Raw genomic sequence first — 24,997 nt, 5'->3', positions numbered from 1 at the left:
AGCTAAATGCTAAAAGGTAAGCGGTAAATAATCGCTAAGTAAGAAGTCTTCGACATTGGGATATGATAATATTATTTACCCAGTGCAGTACGTACCTATTTATTACTCACTGAAATCTGTTGATACTAAATCTTCTGTGGAATAAATTCGCGCATGTTTTCCTGTTCCAGTGCCCAATTAAACACGTTGTTTGGCAAACGTCTGTTAACGTCTATATTCGTTATTCGTTATTGTATTGGCCGTTAATCGATACGATCCGTTAAAATGCATAAATCCGTTAATAGACACCGGTTTGTATTTTAAACAATTCCTAAACTAAATTAGCGAAGCGATGATTTCAACCGTCATAATAAGAACGGCTTGCCAATAAATTATTAACTGATATTATTATAATTTGCTAGAAAACCCTGACAACATTATTCGATGTAGCGTAGTTCAGCAATATAAAGCATCTGTCAAACTATTATGAGAGTATCCTATAATTTGTTATCTTTCACGAAAGATTAAAATAAACGATTTCTTTATTTGCATCTTAGTTTATTTACGTGTATGTTTTCTTTCATATTACCAGCGCTCGAAATGTAAAAGTTTACGAACCGGAGCGCTCGACAAATTTTCTGAAGATATTTACATAGTTATGAAATCGTATGTGTATTTTATAAAAATAAGTGTGTCAGATTTTTTATTCTATGGCCTACCTAGCTCAGACGGTCAACATATTTTTTCCACGAGACGGAGCGATAATTTTACAAATTTCACGAGCCGGAACGGCGCTCCGGTGTGTTCCGTTCCATTTCGTGCCCTGCATATTACCCCTTTTTATACGTCTTAATATCCCTCTCTCCTACATATGTATTCTCTCATGCGTTACAGATAGGTAGATACATTAAGACAAATATATAATAAATGTTATAATTATAACAGTGCACGTAGATACAGTGACGTCCCGTGGAGGTAGGCAGATTGAGCGTCACTTGGGGGCGGCAGTTACTCGAAGGGCGGCAAATCGAAGACAATCATTTTTTTATATACTTATAGAAATAGTTATTTAAAATAACGAAAATATCTTTCCATTAAAAAATTCAGCTTACTGGTTGGAAACAAAAATGTATTAATTAACACACAAATTTTAACAGGACTGTAATTTTTTTCGAGTTAACGATTTCTAGTTTACTTCCGTTGCCCTTCGACGTCCACGGTGACAACAAATGACAACGTGCTCGGATGATACAAAATAATGTATAAAAAAATGGGGCGACATTTTCGCGCAGCCCTGGGGCGGCATTTTGTGTAGGGACGTATTCAACTGGTATTATAATTTGCTAGAAAAACCTGCCAACATTATTCGATGTACCGTAGTTCTGCAATAGAAAGCATCTGTCAAACTATTATGAGAGTATCCTATCATTCGTTATATTTCACGACCCGATAAAAAAACGATTTCTTTATTTGCATCTTAGTTTATTTACGTGTATGTTTTCTTTCATCTCACCCCTTTTCACACGTCTTATCACTCTCTCCTACACATTTACATATGTATTCTCTCATGCGTTACAGATAGATAGATAAATCAAGACAATTAATATGTAATAAATGTTATAATTATGACAGTGCACGCAGATACGATCACTAACTACAGCCATCGGTGGCAACCGAACGCCGTGGACCAGTGTTGCCAAGTCTAAATTTTTAATTTCAGTAGAATGTGTAAAAAAAATTCAGTAGATTCGACAAAATATCAGTAGATTTCTGTTTTAGGAAAAAAATTTCGCCGCGGGCCGCAGATTCCCAAGTTTTCAAAAATGGCTAGTTTTTTTCCCGGCTGGTGGGAATTTTGTGAAATGAAGAAATATCAGTAGATTTCAGAAAATATCAGTAGATTCAGTATATTGCCAAAAATATCAGTAGACATGGCAACGCTGCCGTGGACTGCCATTATGAATCAGAGAGAGTTCAGAAAGCCCCAACACAAAAATGGGCTCTTCTAAGCCAGGCGTATCACGAGGCTATAATGTTTGAATGAGAAACATCAATTTTGTTATGCCTGGGAATGTTTCATTAATGCGATTACATAATAGTGAGGTCACCATGGCCTAATCAAGGGTGATTTGACTGTGTGAATTCTACACCCCACCACGCCGCCACTTGAAAGCTTTCTGACTTACTTTCATTCTATCGTGTCCTTGTGAGGGATGCGCCAAAATTTTCTGATTCACGTCTTGGCCAGTTTGTCATATTATTATACTATAACTATAGTCTAGCTAGACAGCGATGGCGAACCTTGTAATATGATTTTAGTGTAAAAAATAAATAAACAATATTTTTTAATAATATTTATGGCGTGCCAACGGCTATTATCAAAGAATAATGATAACTTAGGAACATCATAATATTTATAAGTAGGAACTTTTGTAAATTTATTATTATAAAAGATGGAGTCATCTTGAGTTTAAAAATAGTTTTACCCAATTTCAGATTGTCATAACACTCATAACCGTCAGTTATTAAGCAAATAAACATCAAATGTCACTTTGACGTCTCAGTTTTTTTATTTAAAAGAAAGTAACAGGGCTGAACTCACAATTAGAAGTCAATTCATCAGATATTTGTGATATTTTTACGTTTCTCGTGTTCCTACCTTTTATTATTTTGCATAGGTACAATAATTTAAACACTTTATTTTTTATTATAAACGAAAATATACAGTAGCGTATGTAAGTACGTGTCCGGAAACTTGTACGTATGCAGTTCGCCGTATTACACTTAGCCGTGAAATAATGTTGTTTCAAAAATATATGGCCGTATATTAAAGACCGTTCAACCTCTTTGGGTCGTATAGTCATCATCATCATCATCAGCCTGAATATATCCACTGCTGGATGAAGGCCTCTTCAAGCTGCTTCCACTTCTCTCGGTCCTGTGCATTGCGATGCCACGTACTTCCGCAGAACTTTATCATTTCTTCGATCCAGCGGCCTCTAGGTCTACGTTGCGGACGTTTTGTACTTCTTGGATACCACTGGATGACTAGATTTGTCCAACGATTGTCTCTTCTTCGAGCTATGTGCCCAGTCCATCTCCATTTAAGGCTTCTAATAAACTATATTACATCGCAAACCCTTGTCTGCTTCCTTATCCACTCATTCCTCTTCTTGTCTTTTCGCGTTATGCCCAGCATGCATCTCTCCATACCACGTTGTGCTACTCTAAGTTTATGGATCTCTCTTTTACTTAGGGTCCATGTTTCACACGCATATGTGATCACGGGAAGCACACACTGGTTGAACACTTTGCGCGTTAGGCACAGTGGAAGGTCACTTTTGAAGACATTATTCAGGCGGCCAAAAGCACTCCAGCCTAGCTTTACTCTGCGAACAATTTCATCAAATATACATCCATCTATAGACACTTGTTGTCCCAGATAGATGTAGTTTTTCACCTGTTCGAGCTGAGTGCCATTGACGAGGATCTCTTTTTGGCCCGCAAAGCAGTTGAACATGACTTTCGTCTTTGTTACATTTATTTTCAAACCTACTTTGTTGCTTATTTCAGCGAGTTCCTGCATTCTGCTTTGGATTCTGCTTTTGGGTCGTATAGTAGGTACTGACATAAAATTCATGTCACACTTTACAGGAAGCCAGCAGAAAACAAATTTTGAAAATACCCGATATACTGGATTATTTGTTAGGTTAGGTTAGGTTTTCATCCTTGAATTCATGAATTTTGCCAAAATCAGCTATGAAAATTGAATTCCTAATGTTCATATTGAATCTAATGAAATTGGTGACCGTATAGTATAGGTCATCTTTTTCCGATAAGAAAGCTCACGGCTAACTGTGCCACGGTGATATGTTTTGCGTACAATTTACAAGTAAGTTGTAAGTGGGAATGTGACAACTCGACGCCAGGACAATTGGACGCCGCACTATCGTAGACACGTAAACAGAACGTAGACGATGAATTTTAATCATTTTCTATCTACCACTTAGTAGTTTTAATTCAATTTACTCTTAACATAATGTTTCTTTTATTGCGGATTGAGAATTACCATGCCTAAGGCTATATATAACAATAAAAAACTCTTTTTTCGTTGGAACTTAAACATATGCATGATTACATCAATATGTACGTGTGCATATTTAAATTCTCACGAACTATTAAATCATAATATAATAATTTAAATATAAATGATAACATTAAATATTTTTTTAAAGTACGTATAAGTACCTAACGTCTATTTAATTTCGAATTGCTTGGCGTCCAGTTGTCCCGGCACCAACTCGTCCTAGATCCATGTAAGTATAGTTTTTGTGGTAAAATTTCATTATCTCTGTAGGTTTAATAAAACAATGTCGACGCGGTGACCACAATAAATGACATAAGTCATAACAATACCTTCATGCGTTTAAATACTAGTACTTAGGTAGTTTAACCAGAGATCCTAAATGTTTGGCTAATTGGTATTGACTATAATAATGTGATGTGGATCTTGACCAGCTTTCGAAGAGGTTTCTTAATATTTGTTAAGTTATCCACTTGTTCATTCTATTAGTTCCATACTCTGGGGCCAAACACATATTGAAAAAGAACATGACGTGAGAATTTTGATAGACCCGGAAGCGTATTGCAGCGAAGTTGTACAAGACACACGACGTCATCCAACCATCCGTAAACGAGGCCCGACGCACTGACTGATTGCTAAGCCCCCCACGATAAAAATAAAATAAAAATCAAGAAATCCGACTATCTTTTATTTGTATAAAGTTTTAAAAATCAAGACTATTAAAATACCTCCACGAATATTGGCATTTATGAACATTTTGACAATATATTTAATACATAAATCTTTGAATAAACATTAAAAAAACAAATTGATATGACTGGTTAGGTTAGGGGTCGTCCATATATGACGTCACGCTCTAGGGCGGTGGGGGTCATAGAAAATTTGACGTCACAAAGTAAATAAAAAATAAGAAAGGATCTGAAAACGCAATATTGGGGATCGGGAATATTAGGATAAATATTTTTTTTTAAATAAAATCAGTTTTAACATTTAGTGTCCAAAACGTGACGTAATATAGACAGGGTGGTAAAAGGTTATGTGACGATGGAAGGGGGTGGGTTAAAATAGCCAACATTGTAATAGTATGACGTCACGTGGACGGCCTTTAGACCAAGCGAGCGAATGTTTGTTCTTCCCCCATTCCAGTGAAATTCTCTTGCCGTAAACGCTTTTTGTTGAGCGAGCATACGAAGTTCGCTGGAGTGGAGGAAGAACAAACATTCGCTTGCTTGGTCTAATTGCGGCTTTAGAGACCCTCTTTAATGTTATATAGCAGTTACCGATGCCTTTTCCCCTCACCCTTATCGCACATCTTGAGGGTTCTACTTCTCATTTTCACTGCAGAGTGGTGTAATTTTTATTTCACTATGTTTATTATTATACGTAATTCTGGTGCAACACCTTTTTGAACATTACCACCGAACACTTGGTGATCTACCCTGCCAAATACAGCGTCGTAGTTTAATGTCAAAAAAGTTTAAGCTATCTGGTAGGGATTGCAATACCGGTATTTTAAAACCGGTATTCCAGTATTTATCAATACCGAAATACCAGTTTTAAAAATCCAACATACCGGAATTTTCGGTATTGAGAAAGCACACTCGTTTATGCTTTTGAAAATGAATTATAAGTTATGTGCTGCTAAAATGCAAATATATTGAGTGAATCCAACAGAGGTGAAAAAATAATAAAACAAAATAAATGTCATCAAATATATTTATATACCTAAGTAATTGTCGCGATAAATTATCATAATATTATTTCGAAATAATATAAAACATCCGTGACAAAAATGTTCAATTATTCTATAATTATTGATGACTGTACAAGCGTTGAATTTAAGAAGCTTTTCCTGCAGCCGGACTTGATCAACTGTTGAGGGCTTTAGTTAAAATTATCAAAATATTCAAATTATTTGTAAAAAATCACTAGTTCTACAATTATGATCAATATATATTTTTAAATGTCAACATAATAAATGTAGGTAGGTATGTAGGTTTTTACTATAAAATAATATTTTAAAAAGATTTTAGTAGCTATATTTATTGATAAGCACCTAATTCTCTTTTTTTAATGTTTAAGAAATACCGGTATTAATACCGGTATTCAATAAGAAATACCGAAAAACCGGTATTGACATTTTCATTCGGTATTGCAATCCCTACTATCTGGGTCACGTATGAACAAACGTTTAAGAATCTTTGTTTTACACAATAATATAATGGATTTTGTTGTTTTCACTAGTGACTAAATTTAATATCAGTACTTGATTATAAATTTATCACACATTTTATCACCATTAAGGAAGTACACATTCATCCTGTTGATATAAAATTTTTAGTCGTGCTACATTAAATGTAGATTAATCATTAATCAGTGTTGTGGATGATGTGGGGTTGTTTTAAAACAGCTTTATTATGCCTAAAAGGATAACCAATAAAATATGTAACGTATTCATGGTGTAATGAAATAACTGTGGATAATTGTGAAAGGAATAATATTGTGATAAAAATAATGGTGCCGAAGGAAGTAATTCGATATGCTTATTGGAACACTTGAACCTGCATAAAAATGGTCAGATTTTGGATCCTGCTGGCGGCCATTGTCACAAACTTTATGACAAATCAATGCACAGAAAGTAAGAAAGTACTCCTAAATATGTAATTAATATAGTATCTATATTAAAATATTATTTTTTTACTTTAATAATTTTAAATGGATGTTATTATATAACAATAATTAAGACGGTACTTCAGTGAAACGGCAAATAATTTTCAACTATAGGTGCGACGAAATTTCGCACTGGCTGGCAATCGGAGAGCGAAAGTCGAGCTGTGAACACGTCAATTTGTTTTGTGATTGCGACGGGGGAATTAATTCTTAAATCGTGTAAAGATGACTAAAAAACGTTACCCATTTACTTGAAGAAGAAAACATGTCAATGAATGTATTATTATTATTAGTAATAGAACAATAAACTTAACATTAAATGGACGCATGTTGACTTTTTATGACAAATTATGTTTTTTTTTTAATTTGCGCAATCTTCGAGTCGCGTAGTCACGATCGTTTTAGATTTAGACCATGCCCCAGTTGAAGTATAGCCTTAATAAAATTAGTCTTTAAGGATTTTCTTTGTGAGAGATCTTTGAGAATGAATGAATTGCTTACAAAAAGAAAATTTTCTATGGACTGCATTGAAATACATATTTTTCTTTTCTCCTGTTACAGTCCGGGATTTATCTTAGCCAGTGCTCAAAATGAAACATTTTACTACATACCTATTACCATATTTATCTAATTTGAAGTATATTTTGTAAAAATTAGTGTGTTATATTTTTTGTTATATGGCCTACCTAACTCAAACGGTCAAATTAATTTTTATACGAGACAGAGCGATAATTTCGGGGATTTCATAAGGAACGCTAAGTTTTCATGAATCGGAGCTGCGTTCCCGTGCGCTCCGGTTCATTTCGAACTCTGACCTTAGCTGATACACGCGGGCACCTCAGTTATAATCGGTCTTACAGTCTCCTTATTCTTGTAGCTGTGGTTGATTCTTGTTTTTTAAATTCTGTCTCTAGAATTTTCGATTCAATAAACCAATCTCGAATTCTCGAGAATAAAATATTCTTCAATTCTCGAGAATCGTTCACATCGTTCAACATGGCCCCCACATCCTGAAGCGGGCCCCCAGGATAGAATCTTTGGCGGGCCTTCCTACCTATCGCTAAAGACGAAGGCAGTGTGACGCTTTACAGTAGGTACCAAATGGTGTACGCGGTAAAATTAATATGTACCTATATTAAAGTGTACATAATATACATCCATTAGAATTATGGAGTTGTCAAGTATCGATACACAATTACAAATTAAATCGTACAACGGCATAATATTAAATAATAACAATAATGAAGGCTACTTTTTTTTTTACTATTAAAGAGAATTTGTGATGTGTGTTTATATCACTTATCTGGTCGACTCGCCACGCCGGGCCCTTCCTGAGCCCGTAGCCCCAGGCTAGTGCCCTGTAAGGCCCCCCTTTGCGGGGGCCATGCCGTTCAAGATAGTATAGGTGCAACATTAACGTTTTATAGAACCGCCCTTATTTGCAGATTGGCCATCGTCGTCTGATGGAAGAGAGCCAAGAATTCAGAGAGTGTTGGAAGGGAGAGACGTGGTCCTCAGGTGTGCTGGAAGAATGGAAAGTACAATAGCACATTGGGAGTATAAGGTACAGTCATCTCCCTCCATTTACGAAAGTGAAAAGATGCTGTCACTTTTATTTTTTTATGGTTTTTCGTCTGGGTTCGGGACTTGGAGGTGGACAAATAACACACCGGAATTGTGGTCAGAAACGACGAGTTTTATTTACGTTAATATCTACTAATGGTTACATTTTTATAATTTCTTTTATGCGTAGCGCGAGTTAACAATGTTTACTGTTTGACAGTCTGCCTCGTTCTCTCCGCCATGTTATGTTTCGCTCTCAGCTGAAAGCGGTCCACAATGGCGACGTTGCAGATATTTTTAAACGGCCGCGATTTACAGCATTGCCGGCTTGATTATTATTTATTTTCGTAATCAACCCTTACTATTTGTCGGCTTGGTACCGATTTGGGTTTCTCCAGATTCACAGAGACAGTGTAATAGTACCATGACATTTTATGCCCGATTATTTCTTACGTTATTTTGATTATAAATTCGCAACTGAATGGTTGGTACGACGGATATATTATTGCTACATTCTATAATCGTATTCAAGGGAGATTTATGCATAGAGGCCATGACCACTTCTGCATTAGAATGCATTGCAGTGCATGCGTAGCCTGTGCGTTGCCTACTTAAAACTAATTTCAAAATGGCCAGTTTCATGATTAAAGTACAATCGCATGTAGTATCATCACTGGTGGTTAGTAATTATTTTTCTTTACTTTCAGGCGTGCAGTGGGGTACATTCGAATATTATGTCCTGTTCAGACGCCATTGACGAGGTGCGTCGCGACGGTATCGGACAGGGATGGGAGCTTCTCAAGGCCACCGACAGCCCTCTGAAACTGCGATCAGTGACGCCCAACCATGCGGGGCTTTACCGGTGCCGGCAGAGAGCTTCGCAGCTGATCGATTTAAACAGTGCTACACAGCTGGAAGTATTGCCTCATCAAAATGGTTAATGGCACATAATTACATCTGTTGTCTTTGGTTAAATTATGAATAAGTATTATGATAAACTAAATAACTCATTATAAGAGAATCTATTGGATGCGCCGTTTATGTATGACTGTCTTGAATCGTGAGTTAGAGACTGCTCGTAAGTAAGTAATGGCTCGAACACGTTACCATCACGTGGTATCACGATAGTATCAAGATAGAGATATATACGTCGTCATATTGTAGAGTGGCCACCATCTAACCTTGCCATTTGGAATATTTTTTTTTTAAATTAAAACGTGAGTAAACCAATCAAGTGCCTGGCTTTTAATAATACAATTATACGGTTGCGTATAGGTACACACAAATCCTTGTCATTGTGTACAATGGCAAGGTTACGCGGAGGATACTCTACCCAACTTGCTCAAGGACAGGAATGGCGAACCTATGGCACGCGTGCCACTAGTGGCACGCTCAGCGCTCGAAATGGAAAAGTTTACGAACCGGAGCGCTCGAAAATTTTCTGAGAATATTAACAAGGTGTGCTAGATTTTTTGTTGTATCTATGGCATATCTAGCTCAGACGGTCAAATTATTTTGTCCGTGTGACGGAGCGATAACTTACAGATTTCACGAACCGGAACGGCGTTCCGGTTCATTTCGAGCCCTGGGCACGCTAAATGATTTTGCATGGCAAGTGAATGTTTTGTGTTGATGAGAAAAAAAATAGATACTTATCTTAATTTAAAAGTGTCCGATCCTAATAGGAACATATGGGCCTCCACAGGGTAGAGGTTTGTATTAACAGATTTTGTTTTTTACGAGAAATGAATGTCAGCCACTTGCTCAACCTATTAGGTCCATACCCTGACTCACACACAAATTGAAAAATATTATGTGTACTTGGGATTCGAACCTGAGACCATCGGCGTGATAGTCCAACGCTTAAGCCGCGCGGCCACCGTGGGTGCTAATACCCATACCTAAATACATATTATATTATAATATTAAAAATGCTAATAATAATATTTTAACCAATAATATTTACCAATCGATGCGCAAACGATAACGACGAAAATCATGCATAAATGACAGATAGCATTGTATAAAAATGAACAGGCAGCTCTTGAAGAATAAGCATTATAATATAATTAATTTAAATCGCATAGATAGGTCTTTAGGTTTTATGTGTCGCACATAATAATATTATAGCACTGACCTCATCAGGCGCGAACCTCTGATTTTGATCGATTTACAATCATTTTACAATGCTTGAGACCACTGTAGCGATAGAAGAAATTTTGGCGTCAATTTGTGCGTAAAGAACTAAGTAGGTATTATAATAATAATACTCAGAACCCAATTGCTTATTATTTTTTAACCTTTTTAATAGAATTCTTATAACTATTTTTTCATTTTTTTCCTGCTCGAACTACACGAAAAACTGCTCGGCACGTCGGAGAGTCAAAAAATTATATTTTGGAAATTTTGGCACGTGTACGTAAAAAGGTTCGCCATCCCTGTTCTAGGAAGTACGAGGCCTTTATGGTCTGCCCTTATTAGTCTAGTCGCCAGAGGGGGGCCGGCATTGTCGAAGGAGCAAGCTTTTTTGGCTCAGTTTTTCTCGCTAAGTGCCACTCTGGCATCCTTTCGAAAACGACGCCATCTTGGTAAAAAAAATGGCGGTCAAAAACGGTTTTTGGGCAATATTTCTATACATGCAGGTCAGGTGTCTAGATATCGCTAGACTCAAAGTTCGCAGTGTCTGTGTTTGGGGAATGAACCTGGAAAAGAGCGGTATTTCGCGAGACGCTCATAATTAGTAGGCGGGGTAAATGTGAAAGTAAATGGCACTGTGGGTCTATTCTATACTTATCGACCGCTACAGTGATAAAGTGATAAATATTATCAAACTAAGGGTAGGTTTGTATCAAAGTATTAGCACTTATTGTAACAATTACAATACGTTGGTTATAATTGTTGCAATACGTGATATATTTTAACAGCAGCAAGAGAGGTGCTGTTAAAATATAGCACGTATTGCAACAATACAACCACCTTGTTGTAATTGTTACAATAAGTGCTAATACTTTGATACAAACCTACCCTAAGTTTGATAATATTTATCACTTTTCACTTTAGCTGTCGATAAGTATAGAATAGACCCACTGGTAGATTTTCTTAGCCCCACCTTCTTCAGCCGCCTTAATAATCAATAAAAAAAAAACACTCTTGATATGTATTTTTTAATTGGATCAACCCCCAACGATTATTCTATGTGAATGCTTGATAAGAATGCATACTTAATTTGTAAATTTATTTTACAGATGAAGACACAGAATTGCCACAATTCGTCGACGGGCTACCTCAAAACGTGACCGTTTATAAAGATATGCAGGTATTACCTATATTATCAAATCAATATTATAACAGTGATGCTCAAACTAGTTCTCTAGAGCAGAGATTCCCAACCGGTGTAATGTCATCGATTGGAAATTGTGACGCACATTTTCATACCTATAGCTTACTATTGCACGCCTACAGTGACGTCCTTAGACAAAATGCCGCCTCTAGGCAGCGCCAGAATACCGGCCCATTTTATTATACAGTATTTTTTATCATCCTTCCATGACTGCAATATCTGAGAAAGGTGTTGTATGGATACATTACTAACAAAATATACCACTAAACCTAATTTAAATGCCATCTCTACTTTAATAGACAATATTGAGAGTCCACGGATTCAGATACATTTAAAAATACTACACCTGACAATTTGCATGTGTCATTGCTGCTCACCAGGACGTGTCGTCCAAGGACAACGAAAATAAACTAGACATCACGATCCCGATAAAAAAAAATGCCGTCCTGTTAAACCTATTATGTTAATTAATACATTTTGTTTCCAACCAATGAGCTGAATTTTAGCTAAGCTTAGGTACCTACCTATTTCTATATATACCTAATGATTCTCCTCAATTTGCCGCCTTTCGAGTAACTGCCGCCCCCAAGCGACGCTCATTCCACCTACATCCACGGGACGTCACTGCACGCCTATAATAATGTGTGTTTCTGACACTTACATATTCAAAACCCTGCTTCAAAGCGTAGTGTCTTGGAGCTGAATTATATTTATAAATCTGTTACAGGCCGTATTCCAATGCAAAGTATCCAGTAGAACTCCACCAAGAATCCTGTGGGTGGCGATGAAAGTACGTGCCGGAACTGGTGACTTACGGTACCTGGAAAAGTGGTATGACCCCCTTCAACCGGCCGGGGAAGTCACCCTTGAAGGGAATGTCCATCTCAGTAAAATGGCACTTCCGAGAGCCCGGGCGGAAGATGCCGGCACGTATTTCTGTGTGGCCCTCAACACTAAAGGGTTTACAAACAAGAGTGCCTATTTAGAGGTGAGTAAAGTTTGTCGTTTCCCTGAAATTAATCGACTCCATTCCGGTGACGCTCCTAGAAGCCTAATCAAAGTCTTGCCCTTATGCTCTTCTCTCCTCTTACATTTTTAGTTTCAAATCATTAAAATAAAATTTATTAGGTATCTATATTATACATTTTCGGCTATCTTAAACAGGCAATTACACCTTTTATTAAATTTACATACACATCATCGACTGAGGGGTGGTTTTAAGTACGTGGAAGTCTGTGACGCTGACAGGTTTGGAAGCACTCTTATGAAAATTTGTATCACAATGCGTATTACATGCTTTGATTATTTTTTTAAACTAAACGTCGATAATTTCCAATGAAGCGACCGCATAGTCCGCTTCATGAAAAACCGCTATTACTTTGTAATATTTGCATTCGCCGCCCTTATAAAGTATCGCACACATGACCTGCCTACCCCCACGGGACTTTTTCACTTTCACGGTCACTTTTTTGTTCTGTTCAGCGCTCAAAATGGAAAATTTTACGAACCAGAGCGCTTGATAATTTTACGAAAATATTACTCGTAGCATAGGTACCTACCTAGTTATTTAATTTTATATTTATTTTATAAAAATGAGTGTGTTAGATATTTTGTTACCTATATGGCATATCTAGCTCAGATGGTCAAATAAAATTTTCCACGAGACGGAGCGATAGTTTTGGTGATTTTATGAACCAAAACGGCGCTCCGGCCATTTTGAGCCCTGGTTAAGTTGCACAAAACTTGAGATTTTCATGGGTGTCGTCTTTGTTATGCTTATTGGTAGGTTTTTATCTATTTGAATTGTCCATTTTTTTATTAAATAATTATTGTACCTAAGTATCGGTTTCGTCCGCCTCAGAGGGACATTTTCAAACTTTATATATACCTATATATTACTGGGTATGTGACCGATAAGTTACGTAGGTATTAAACGCAAAGAAAAATAATAATATGAGTACCTACCTAAATGAATTTAATTATTTTGTTAATGTCTAAACCGGAACACTCCGGTACATTTCGAGGACTGAGAGTAACCAATATTCCATTCTTTTAGGTGCTGGGGGATGATGAAAACGAAGATTGGGTGAACGGGAAACAACGAACGTGGTCTCTATACTTACTGTTCTTGCTTCCATTCGCGTTGGCATTCGTACCAGTAATGCTATGGCTGTGGTATATATGCAGAGCGAGAAGAAGAAGACGAGATAATAAAGAAGAAGAAACGAGTACTGACCAGGGGAGCCGTGATCTTATGTGCGAAGTCTGTCGTGCACACCGGGAGGCAGATAAAGACCTTCAAAAACCCAAATACAAATACATTTATACATAGAAATCAATCTAATAAATTGGACATAATCGGAATATGTTACAAAACTATTTTTTTCTATTTCGACCGTCTCCTATTGACTTAGGGCACAGACACACGACAATTAAGTGTGTCGCTACATTTCAGAATCAGCCAAGCCCACCTTTAGGTATTTTTGACTTTTTTGTGAATTGCTGAAGAACTACTGCTTTCTAATATTTCTGCATTATCAAAATGTCAAATTTATTAGTTTTAAATATTCTATACTCGAAATAATATAAACTTTCACCCTTGTGACTGTGTATTTGAGAAAACAAAAAGCTGTTTTTCTCCTATTCATCTATTATGGACTTGGCTGATTTTGAAATCTAGCGACACAAGTTTGCGTGCGTCGATGCAGGCCTTACTTGATTCCAAATGCAAGCGATTGGAATCAAACAAGACCTGCGTTGACGCATGCAAACTGCAGTGTCGTGTATCTGATCCCTTAGAATTTTTAGATGCAGCCCCAAATAAAAAGTTAGAATGGCAAAGAGTATGTACAAAATAAACAGTCTGTAAGTACTTTACGTCACTGTCAGTTATACAAAATGTTTTAAATAATATTATGTATTCTCTGTTAACAGGTTACAATTACGTAACATACATATTATTAGTGTCATACAGACGTACAAATTGACAATGACATATTCTTTAACACGTCGTGTTAAAGTTCATCGCATTTTTTCCACTCCCGACATCCGTAATAAGTGTTGTAGGGAAGCCAGCTCCCGTTAACTTTATATTCTCTGATTGTGATGTTAAAACTGTCCTCGGTTTGGTTTCCGTTCCTTGAGATTTGACCCACAAGGAGGGAGGGGGGCTGACAGGGCTCTAACCTGGGGACCTGGCGTGGCAGGTCGACCAGTTAAGTGAGATAAACATATACCACAAATTTACTCCACTAATAAATACATACCTATACATAAAGTAGAATTTTATTTCAAAATTATTTATTTTATTGGCGAAGGGTCACATGTTACTTCAAATCTATCAAAAAAGGGGTCGCGATCTGTGCTTCATAATGTGATTTTGAATTTTATTTAAAAATACTAAAAATCGCCAAAATACACGAGATATGTACCCTTATTTCACACGGAACCCTGAGTTCCGTGGAATGCCATTTAGGGAACATTACACTGGGGGGGGCTTCGCCAAACATCGTGGCCTAGGGGCCTCCTTTAGGATGTGGGGGGCATGGCTGCCCTAATTAACTGGATGTCTAATTAGGAAAGCAGAATCGTTTGTATTTTTATTTAGTGCGTACCTACTTCAATTAATTCTGCTTTGTAGAAAAATCTTGACCCCTTTATAGGTATCTAATAATATTCGTGGAAAACATGTAGGTATCTCTGGGCTGACGGTGCAAGTTTCAGCAAATTGAAGACACGCTACGCCTACGAAAATTGCCGTGATGACGGATAGACAATACAATGCATATCTAGCAAACCAAATTATTGACATAGGTAATTAATATATCCACGTCAACGCGACGCGAACGCGGTAATTTTCAGCGCCACGTGCCTTTGCCCACAAGGCGCGTTTTGGCGCACGAGAAATGCGTGTGCTCCATTGGCACGCAAGTCAGACGATTGTCTTCGGACTTTTTTTTCGCGAGGAGCACCCCAGATCTGCGGACTGTTTAATCCGCAGACCAGGCTCGTTGGATTTCAGACATGTTTGATATTTTAAGCCAGCGCTTCATTGGCGAGCCAAAACACAGAGACAAACAAATCGTCCGATTAATCTTAGCTCTGCTACTGATCAACGAACGAATAAAAAAGTCGAGCTGTCAAAAGTTGTGATTATAATGTCTTCCGATAATCCTATAATTTTATATTATTTATATATGTAGACTTGCATAAAATAATATAGCAGTGAAAACAACACAAGTTTTACGTTTTCTTTTATGAATATCATAAATACAAAGAAAAAAATTATAGATTTTTTTAGCCAACTCTACAATGAATAAATTATTGTATTCTGAAATTAATTAGGTACTGTTGTTCATTTCACCGGAAAATTACACACTTTAATAAAAAAAAAAATCTGCAATGTTCTGTTTATGCGCAGCAAAATTAATGTCTTCCAACTTTGAAAGAGTCAAAAAATTTGTATAAATAAATATAAAGATCCCAAGCGAAGTCTTTTATTAATAAAATTAATTAATAATGATCGTCGCAAGATTCATGTATCACTTATAATATTTATAAATAATTTAACTGGCTTTATAAAGCTAAAGCGATTAGCCTTCCACATGAAGTTGGCGAAAGTCAAAACGGAAGTCGGCCATTCCGCCCGAGAACTTCGAGCTGTTAATTTCGCTTAGGTGAGTTACTATACTAATCTTTAAATAACGATGGCATCTGCCTGTAAAAACATTTAACTTTATGCAAATCGACATTGGAATTTATATGTGAAATCATTCGTCAGGATATTTTACAAAATTATGATGTTTTTGACACTGAGCGTATTTTCTAACCACAATATGTGTTCTTTTGCAGTCCTTAAATTTCTCGCGAATTCCCTGCACACTCCAAAATGGGTAGGGAGGACAAGGCATCATGGAAGTCAAAATACTTCACAAAACTTATCGTAAGTGGAAAAACCATATTTTAATAGCTAGGTCCCTTCTAATACTGCTTCTATTTTGTATAGTCGACAGCTTCGCTTTGGGACAAGATTGATACTTCATTACTATCCTAGTAAAATTGCTTTAAACATGGCAATTTTACTGGCAATATGAGAGTTACATTTGACCATTTATTTCTACAATATGCATTTTTATCTACAACTTGTCATGCAATTGGAATTAACATCTAACGAGTGTCAAGCATACTTGTAGACGTGATCAAACATGGTTATTAATTATCAGGACACTAATAATTATTCTGTAATTACGCTGTAAGCGATTATCGCACTGCATTCGAGGGCTCCTAATGATTGAAACAACCTACATTCATAACCCGTTATCATACCTCGTAAGCATGAAGTTTGATAGTTTTGACAGATAATATGATTGCGATGCCGAGCCAGAGGCAATGATGCAATAGGCTACATGTCATGCTGTCAGAAATAGTCATGGACACAAACATGCTGTTGCTTAATGTAATGTATCTGTTGTCTACTTTATTTGTCTTGGAAACAAAAGGAATTGACAGTTGCCACTGTTCAAATGGTATCGAAACATTTTCTAATCTTTATGTCCTTGTCCACAGCAACTGTTGGATGAATATCCCAAATGCTTCATTGTGGGAGCCGACAATGTGGGATCGAAGCAGATGCAGCAGATCCGCATGTCCCTGCGCGGCCACGCCGTCGTACTCATGGGCAAGAACACCATGATGAGGAAGGCCATCCGAGGACACCTTGAGAACAACCCCGCCCTGGAGAAGCTCCTCCCCAACATCAAGGGGAACGTAGGCTTCGTGTTCACCCGCGGAGACCTGGTGGAGGTACGCGACAAGCTGTTAGAGAACAAGGTGCGAGCTCCCGCCCGTGCTGGAGCCATTGCCCCACTCTCCGTCGTCGTCCCTGCCCAGAACACCGGTCTTGGACCCGAGAAGACTTCTTTCTTCCAGGCTCTCTCCATCCCCACCAAGATTTCCAAGGGTAAGCCACAATATACACTTGCTAAAATGCCTCGCTGACTATGTGCGATTAAGTTATGATTCACAAAACCAGTGACATTAATATGGACGAATCATCTGGAAAAGAAAATGACACTAACTTGATTGTCGGGTCTGCCGAATGGCATAATCTGTTCTAACGCCATTACAATAAAGGTGATATTGCTATAAATTCCTGATGCTTTTTGTTGGTCTGCCGAATGGTTCGTTTCAAACGGGTTCGCTCAAATGAACATTGACATTAGAAACACTGCTCTAACGCCATTACAATAAAGGTCATATTGCTATAAATTCCCGATGCGTGATATCGCATAATGAAATTGCGTGACGTCTACCTATACATGCTAATTTGCTTGCTAGCTACTGTATTGAGTGCGTCGTCCATTAATAATGTCATTGCACAAAATACATAACTTTTCCACTCAGCGTTGGCATATTTGTTTGGAAAGGCAGCTATTGGCACTTGCAACAAAGTTGGAAGGTATTCAGCATGCATGCACAGTAATAATAATTATAGTTTAAATAGTAATTTCTAATGTTGTGTTTAAATGCACAGGATTGAGACTTATGTGATTTGAACCAAATGAACGCCTATCTTTATTTTAGAATTCTAATTAAATTTGTCCCTTCTAATACCTAAACCGCTAATCATTGTGGTAAAGGCTTTCGCTTTGGGACTATATGAACGACTTCATTACTATCCTAGTTTGATGGATTTACACATGATCATCAAACTGGCAATATGAGAGTGACAAATCGGTTTATTAAATTTGTCTATTTGAGTACGGTAGATCATAGAATATTACATTCGGATGATGAGATTGGTGATTCCCAGAGATTTGTGCACATCGCATGCTGTCCATTTAGCTTACATACACTCACTGTGAAGCAAAGGAAACATTTGGATTGAGCATATCCTTGTTGGTGCCCTAACCAATTATTGGTGGATTGTGAAAAGAATTTAATTTCAAGTGACTTCAGGACCGATTACCATCGTTTGTGGTGGGACAGTTTCAGAGAACTAAATAGCTCACAGCACTAACGTTTCTCTAACCTCATTTCAATGTGGTAATTAAATAGTAATTAAATGTTCCGCGGTGAAGAAGTTATTAGCGTTTCGATATTCAGTACAACTTCGATTTGCAGTACTTTCAATACCCATAATAAGGGGGACGTTATAATTTTGTATTGGATTAAAAGTGAGTAAAAACATATTAAATATAATATTTTGATTACTAATATGTTTTTGATTTAATCACAGGAACAATTGAAATCATCAACGATGTCCACATCTTGAAGCCCGGAGACAAAGTGGGAGCTTCCGAAGCCACTCTTCTCAACATGCTGAACATCTCTCCGTTCTCATACGGACTGTTGGTTGAGCAGGTAATACTTCGAACAAATATTTTGTCGTCTGACTGATTGCATTTTGTGTATCGATTTGAACTTGACAATAATTGATCTGCTAGACTAGGGGTTGACTAATTTGTGATATAGAGTAGACAAACATGGTTCACAGACGTCAAGCAAATTGACTCAATTGTTGGATATGTGATAATAAATTTAACATTCTGTAAATGAGGTCACCTTCTCAATTAATGATCCTAAGACTGAGCATGTCAAGTTAAAACATACGAATTATTTGTGAGGTTATCACAATTTTTTTTTCTGACCATGTCAGGTCCTAAGAGGATCATTTGGGCTAGAGTAGAGTTGCATTAACAGATTTTTTTAATTATGTGAAATGTGGATGTACTCAACCTATTGGGTCCAAACACAGATTATAAAATTACTCCGAATTCGAATCTGCGACCTACGACATTATAGGATAACACATTACCTGCTCGGTTATCGTGGGCGCAATTTACCATGTAATAATTATTCGGTGCCAGGGACTGCTTTATCTGAATTTTTTTTTTATTAAGCTCTGTCCCTTCTAATACAGCTTCATTGCTAATTATTGTGATATAGGCTACACTTTGGGACTAAATAAAACATCTTCATTACTATCCTAGTTTGATAGATTTATACATGATTATCAGACTGGCAATATGAGAGTGACATTTTATATCAGGTTCGTATCATTCAACCTGAATCAAACTAAACCATAGACAATATACGTACAAATTGTATGAGTAGAAAGTAGACCGGAAATGGTTTGCGATTTGACGTTTTGTTCAGTGTATCATTGAAAATCAAACCGTTCTCGGACCATCAGAAATGGTTTGACACGAAACGTCAAACCAATTCGGATGATCCATAGAGTAATGACGATCTGTCAAATGTCAGAAAAACGTTTCCTTGGACATTCTACCAAACATTCCCAAATCCAACCGTACAATTTGATTTGTTCAATTCAGGTTGAATGATACGAACCTATCGTTTAACCATTATTATCTCCATTAAAATATGAGCAACGATTTGTGCAATCGAACACTGTTCGGTAGGAACATACCTATATACATCTGCTTCGAAACAAATTTGTAAAATCTGTTAACAAACCTTCATATTGTCCATGTATACATGTGCATATGTAAATTAATACTGTCATGACAAGCAAGGTAGTCGGCGTCTTTGCGGGCCAATGTTTACGCCTCAACCTGTTTACTGCCCAAACTCCATTTAATTTGATGGCAGTGTTGCCATTCTTGCCACTCTTTTCTATATACTGATTTAGTATTAAAACACGGAACATTCTTTACATTGAATCTTTCAAAACTACAATAGTTTTAGCATATTTGGCGTACAATTATACTGCCGTACTAAGCACAGAGGCCGTATCTGCATTTTAGGCAAGTGGGAGATCAGAGCTTTCATATTATTTTACTTTTCCTGCTAATACTGGGGAACTTTTTATTTATTTTATTTGTCTATAATAGTTAATTTTGGTTTAAAATTTGTTTACAAATTTGATTTATGTTATTATTATTATTAATATTATGTATTGATATTAGCCGTATCTATGTCAGATACGGCTAAAATCCCTTAGTAAATGATAGTTACAACCGAATCGCTTAGTATTTATCGAGTTTTTTTCTCAAACTCCGTAGATACGGCTATTAAAACCCTTGATTTCTCCGTAACTATAGCAGTTACGGCTTGGATTTATTCACCGATCTTATACAAAAACTCTGCAGAATCCAAATATCGAAAAATATGAAAATACCTAAATACATCAGTTACGGCCTCTGTGCTTAGTACGGCAGTATAGTGCAACTTACTATTTTTCTCGGAATCATAGTTTTTATACTAAAACTAGTACATTAAATTAGGTAACACTTTTTGAGGGAAATGTATACAGGCGTGGACTACTAGGTAGATATATTTTGGTTGTCATTCAAAATAATTAATATTGAATCCATAGTGCGACTACATTTTTGATGTGAATTTCAAGGGTAAATTAATTCAATAATTTGTTCATATTTTGTCAGGTTTACGATTCCGGTACTCTGTTCGCTCCTGAGATCTTGGACATCAAGCCTGAGGATCTCCGCGCCAAATTCATGTCTGGTGTTGCCAATTTGGCTGCCGTCTGCTTGGAGATCGGATACCCGACCTTGGCGTCTGCGCCTCACTCCATCGCCAACGGATTCAAGAATCTGCTGGCCGTGGCCGCCACCACCGAAGTGGACTTCAAGGAAGCTACCACCATCAAGGAGTACATCAAGGATCCTTCCAAGTTCGCTGCTGCAGCCCCTGCGGCTGCTGCTGCTCCCGCCGCCGCTGCCAAGGCGGTCGAGAAGGTGGTTGAGGAGGAACCGGAGAGCGATGAAGATATGGGACTCGGTCTCTTCGATTAAATACCAATTACTGCATCTTATAAAGCATACAATAATGACAAAAAGATTATTTGCCATTTTTTAAACCAGGTTTTTCCAAAATTTTTCGGCCTGTTACCTTCTTTTGGGGTATGCTTGTATTCTACCTGCAATGCCCCATGAAGTCTCTTTAAAGTGCTATGTTTGCAATTATAATTGTAAGAAAAATGGCACATACTGGTGAAAAAACTTATGATTGTATTTTTATATCCATTAAGTTTTATGATACATAAAATGACTCATTCTGGTGAAAAAATTGAGGTATCAATTTTCCTCATACTACGGGGGCGGTAGTGATTTGTTTGGGAATCACTGGTTTAAACTCTGACAAATGAAGGTTGACTCACACTCGTCGAGCTGGGAAGCTCATATGGCGATCGGGTAAACCTTCATTCTGCGTTTTGACGTAGTTCATATTTTACTTTGATAATGTTGTATGGTTTTCTGAATGCATATTGGCTCCACAATAAAATATTTGGGACATTATTTCAGTGTTTTATTTTTAATACCTTCTAATTAAATGTGACCAAGAAATGGTATAATAAATCTTAAACATGCCACATTCGCCTGAAGTTAGATAGTTATGACTAAAAATAAGTTATAAAAGCATCGGCGAGTGAGAGCATACGATGCAATAGGGCTTGAATAGTAATGATCAAATTCAGAAATCATGCCTGTGTGTTTTATCTTAAATCGTTCCGTTCTAGTGATTTATTATGTTTTGGATATTTTGTTGAACCCATAGATGTTCTAAATATAGAGATAGGCAACGAAGCGGGTTACTCATGCAACGAAATGAAGCATGTCGACGACAGCCGATAACTTACGAGAAAAAGCGACGCGATAAAAAAAATGCAGGGGATCACTGAGGATTTACGTTGGCCCTTTGACCGTAGTACCTTACGTAGTTACTACGTACTCATATAATATAATAATGAAGGTTTAAAATAACAACACATTTTAGTATAATTATATTTGAAAGTTGGGAATTTATGAAAAGATAGGTAGGTTATTTAGGTACTTACTCGATATGTCTTTCAAAAGTAATACTAGTAATAAAGTAATTATAATAATAGCAATAAAGTAAATAAAATTATAAAAGGTAATAATATATATGTCATATTATTATATTAATCAAAAATAAAGTTTACATAAAGATATAGAAAACACATTATTAAATTCTTGTAAATATCCCATCACTGTAATTAATTCAGCCGTAATTAAGTTTAACTTACATATTTATAATTAGTTCAGGTTTAATTAAGTTATACTACAATATAATATATATACTTGCAATATATCGAGGGCTTAGTGTCAAACAACACTATCTACAAAAGTGCAACTTTACAGGAGAGCCAAAAATCGTTATTTTAGATTTTTGTAATTTAACAAGGGAAATGTTTATTTAAAACCTAATGTTAATATTTTATAATTTATTGTGTATTGTACATTTATCTTGCTTATGATGATGTTAAAATTTATAGGGATAGTTTTAAAAAAATATGAAAACAAGGGTAACTTATGTAATTAGCGTTAAACTTTACTGACGATTTAATAAGAAATTAGAAAAGATTGACATAACTGACAATCATGTAGCCGTAAATGTAAAATAACGTTATCTCAAAAAAAAAAAAAAACTTTTTTGTAGATAACGTCTGGCTTTAAGAGGGGGCTCAAGAGGAGGAGATTGAAATATAATCTAGTATCAAAAGGACATCGGCGTCGTTAGGACGTTAATTTAAATCGATATTTTCGCAAAAACCACTAATCATCGGAGATTTTATTTAAAAAAAAATATATATTATTGGCATTGTCGGCCGTCTTACACATTATTATTTGATAAACAACTGCACGTGTCCGCCGATCAGAAAACAGGGCTGTCAAAATATTATATCCATTAATATTTTTAAAATGTTAATTTCGTCATAGTATTATTATTACCTAATTCAAATTGAGCGTAGGTTGATACTCAAATACTATTATAGTATGTTTATGATTTCGAGAAAATAATACGATGATATATAATCCATATCAATTATTTGAAAACAATACATTTGCATGTAGGTACATGTATAATATAGTGAAAAGGTCAGATACCTGTTTAATTTTCAAGATAACATCAAAATTTGTATATACTTACCTAAATGAAGAATATTCGACATTCATGAGTGAGCACGGCTCAAAGCTATGAAAATGTGTTTTTTTCAATTTGAAAATATTTTAATTGTGTATTATTTTATTACAGATTCATAATACGTTATATAACTAATACAACATACTGTTTTTTTCTATGAATAAAAAAGACTGGAAGGAACATATTGTGTCACGGCAATCAAGAAAGGCCGGAAAATATGGCCAACAATGCATGATACACAAACATAAAATACACAAAATTACCTATTTAAGTTTACCGCACACGTGCAGACCACACGATATTTGTTTTCGCAAAGTCATCGCTTTCCAAAATGGCGAATTTGGTTGCCAGTTTTTATGGCGATGAATCAGTATGTTCCTTCCTGTCTTTTTTTATTCGTAGGTTTGTTTACTATGTACACCAAGAAATTTCCATTTATAAAATCCAAAATGAGTTTTGGAATATAATGCAACTAAAACTAGAAAAAATCTATCATGGGTGTTTACTTCTTGAATTAGTTGACCCCAGAAACAACAGGTCCATTCCACTACGTGAACCACAGTGGATATTATGCAGGGTCCACATTGGCAACATGTCGCCGGCAACCTCGTTAAATTTTACGATAAGTATGATAATTATCGTAAAATTTCTTAAGCCATTATGATAATTATCGTAAAATTTATCGAGGTTGTCGCGCGACATGTTGCCAGTGTGGACCCGGCATTAGATGCACAAAACTTGAATAAAATATATTATAAATAAAATTTAAAAAGTACAATATAATTAATTGCGTCGACAGCCCTGGCGTCGCCCGCCAGTCGGATGGTCTAATAAAAAAATAATGTATCTAGTGACTGTATGTTAATAATTATTTTTAGGCACTCATGATATAAATTATTTCGCCCATTGCCTTTTCATGCAATAATGGTTCTACCTACCACTTGTTTCACTAGTATAAAAGTGAAGTTGCGCAGTCAATAAAAAGTCACTTTCTTTTTATAATAGGCAGACACTAAATTCTACGTTTTAAAAAATATGCATTAGAATTAAACAATACCTATTATTTTTAATACGTAGGTCATAAACATTACAAATAAACACTATTCATTATTAATGTTTTTTGGATAGCACATGAAATAAAAATGTAGGTAGATATGCATTTCAACATCCTTCGTATGTTTAATTCTCGGACAATTTCAGGTTACAAAGTTATTAATATATTATTAAGTTTATATTGTGGCAACCACATAATTGAAAATGTCACCATCATATTGGTTGCAATACTTTCTCCCAAACAGTTGATTAACAAATTGAATTTAGTAACATTTACGTACCTACCTATATTAGAAGATATTATTTTTTGGTCACCCCATTCTGTCTTCACGTCGACCGTGTTTATGATTTAAATTTAATTTAGAGACCATTTACATTTG

At 36.2% G+C, this 24,997-nt stretch overlaps 2 protein-coding genes across 2 annotated transcripts; both read left to right on the top strand.

The window, feature by feature from the left end:
• The first annotated feature begins 6,343 nt into the window (after nt 1–6,343).
• Nucleotides 6,344–14,523, top strand: LOC147069154 (fibroblast growth factor receptor 2). Its single transcript, XM_085951101.1, has 6 exons — nt 6,344–6,701; nt 8,179–8,297; nt 9,004–9,232; nt 11,542–11,612; nt 12,364–12,624; nt 13,693–14,523. The coding sequence occupies exons 1-6, from the start codon at nt 6,635–6,637 to the stop codon at nt 13,966–13,968; spliced, it is 1,023 nt and encodes a 340-aa protein (XP_085807227.1). The 5' UTR covers nt 6,344–6,634; the 3' UTR covers nt 13,969–14,523.
• A 1,750-nt stretch (nt 14,524–16,273) lies between these two features.
• Nucleotides 16,274–21,916, top strand: RpLP0 (ribosomal protein LP0). Its single transcript, XM_085950985.1, has 5 exons — nt 16,274–16,312; nt 16,488–16,578; nt 17,202–17,595; nt 18,874–18,998; nt 21,044–21,916. Exons 2-5 carry the CDS (start codon nt 16,525–16,527, stop codon nt 21,410–21,412), a joined length of 942 nt encoding a protein of 313 aa, XP_085807111.1. The 5' UTR covers nt 16,274–16,312; nt 16,488–16,524; the 3' UTR covers nt 21,413–21,916.
• Nucleotides 21,917–24,997: the final 3,081 nt, after the last annotated feature.

The sequence above is a fragment of the Rhyacophila brunnea genome, unplaced genomic scaffold, assembly GCF_057557595.1.
Source record: "Rhyacophila brunnea isolate RB1 unplaced genomic scaffold, BYU_Rbru_1.0 scaffold_24, whole genome shotgun sequence".
Lineage (NCBI taxonomy): Eukaryota > Metazoa > Arthropoda > Insecta > Trichoptera > Rhyacophilidae > Rhyacophila > Rhyacophila brunnea.
This window is presented reverse-complemented; position numbering and strand designations above follow the sequence as displayed.

Excerpts from the sequence above, each read along its gene's own strand:
- LOC147069154 (XM_085951101.1), top strand. The coding sequence starts at position 6,635 with ATGGTCAGATTTTGGATCCTGCTGGCGGCCATTGTCACAAACTTTATG. Across the intron at positions 6,702-8,178 it reads GACAAATCAATGCACAGAAA|ATTGGCCATCGTCGTCTGAT; the intron begins GTAAGAAAGTAC and ends CCTTATTTGCAG. Across the intron at positions 8,298-9,003 it reads TAGCACATTGGGAGTATAAG|GCGTGCAGTGGGGTACATTC; the intron begins GTACAGTCATCT and ends CTTTACTTTCAG.
- RpLP0 (XM_085950985.1), top strand. The coding sequence starts at position 16,525 with ATGGGTAGGGAGGACAAGGCATCATGGAAGTCAAAATACTTCACAAAA. Across the intron at positions 17,596-18,873 it reads CCCCACCAAGATTTCCAAGG|GAACAATTGAAATCATCAAC; the intron begins GTAAGCCACAAT and ends ATTTAATCACAG. Across the intron at positions 18,999-21,043 it reads ACGGACTGTTGGTTGAGCAG|GTTTACGATTCCGGTACTCT; the intron begins GTAATACTTCGA and ends ATATTTTGTCAG.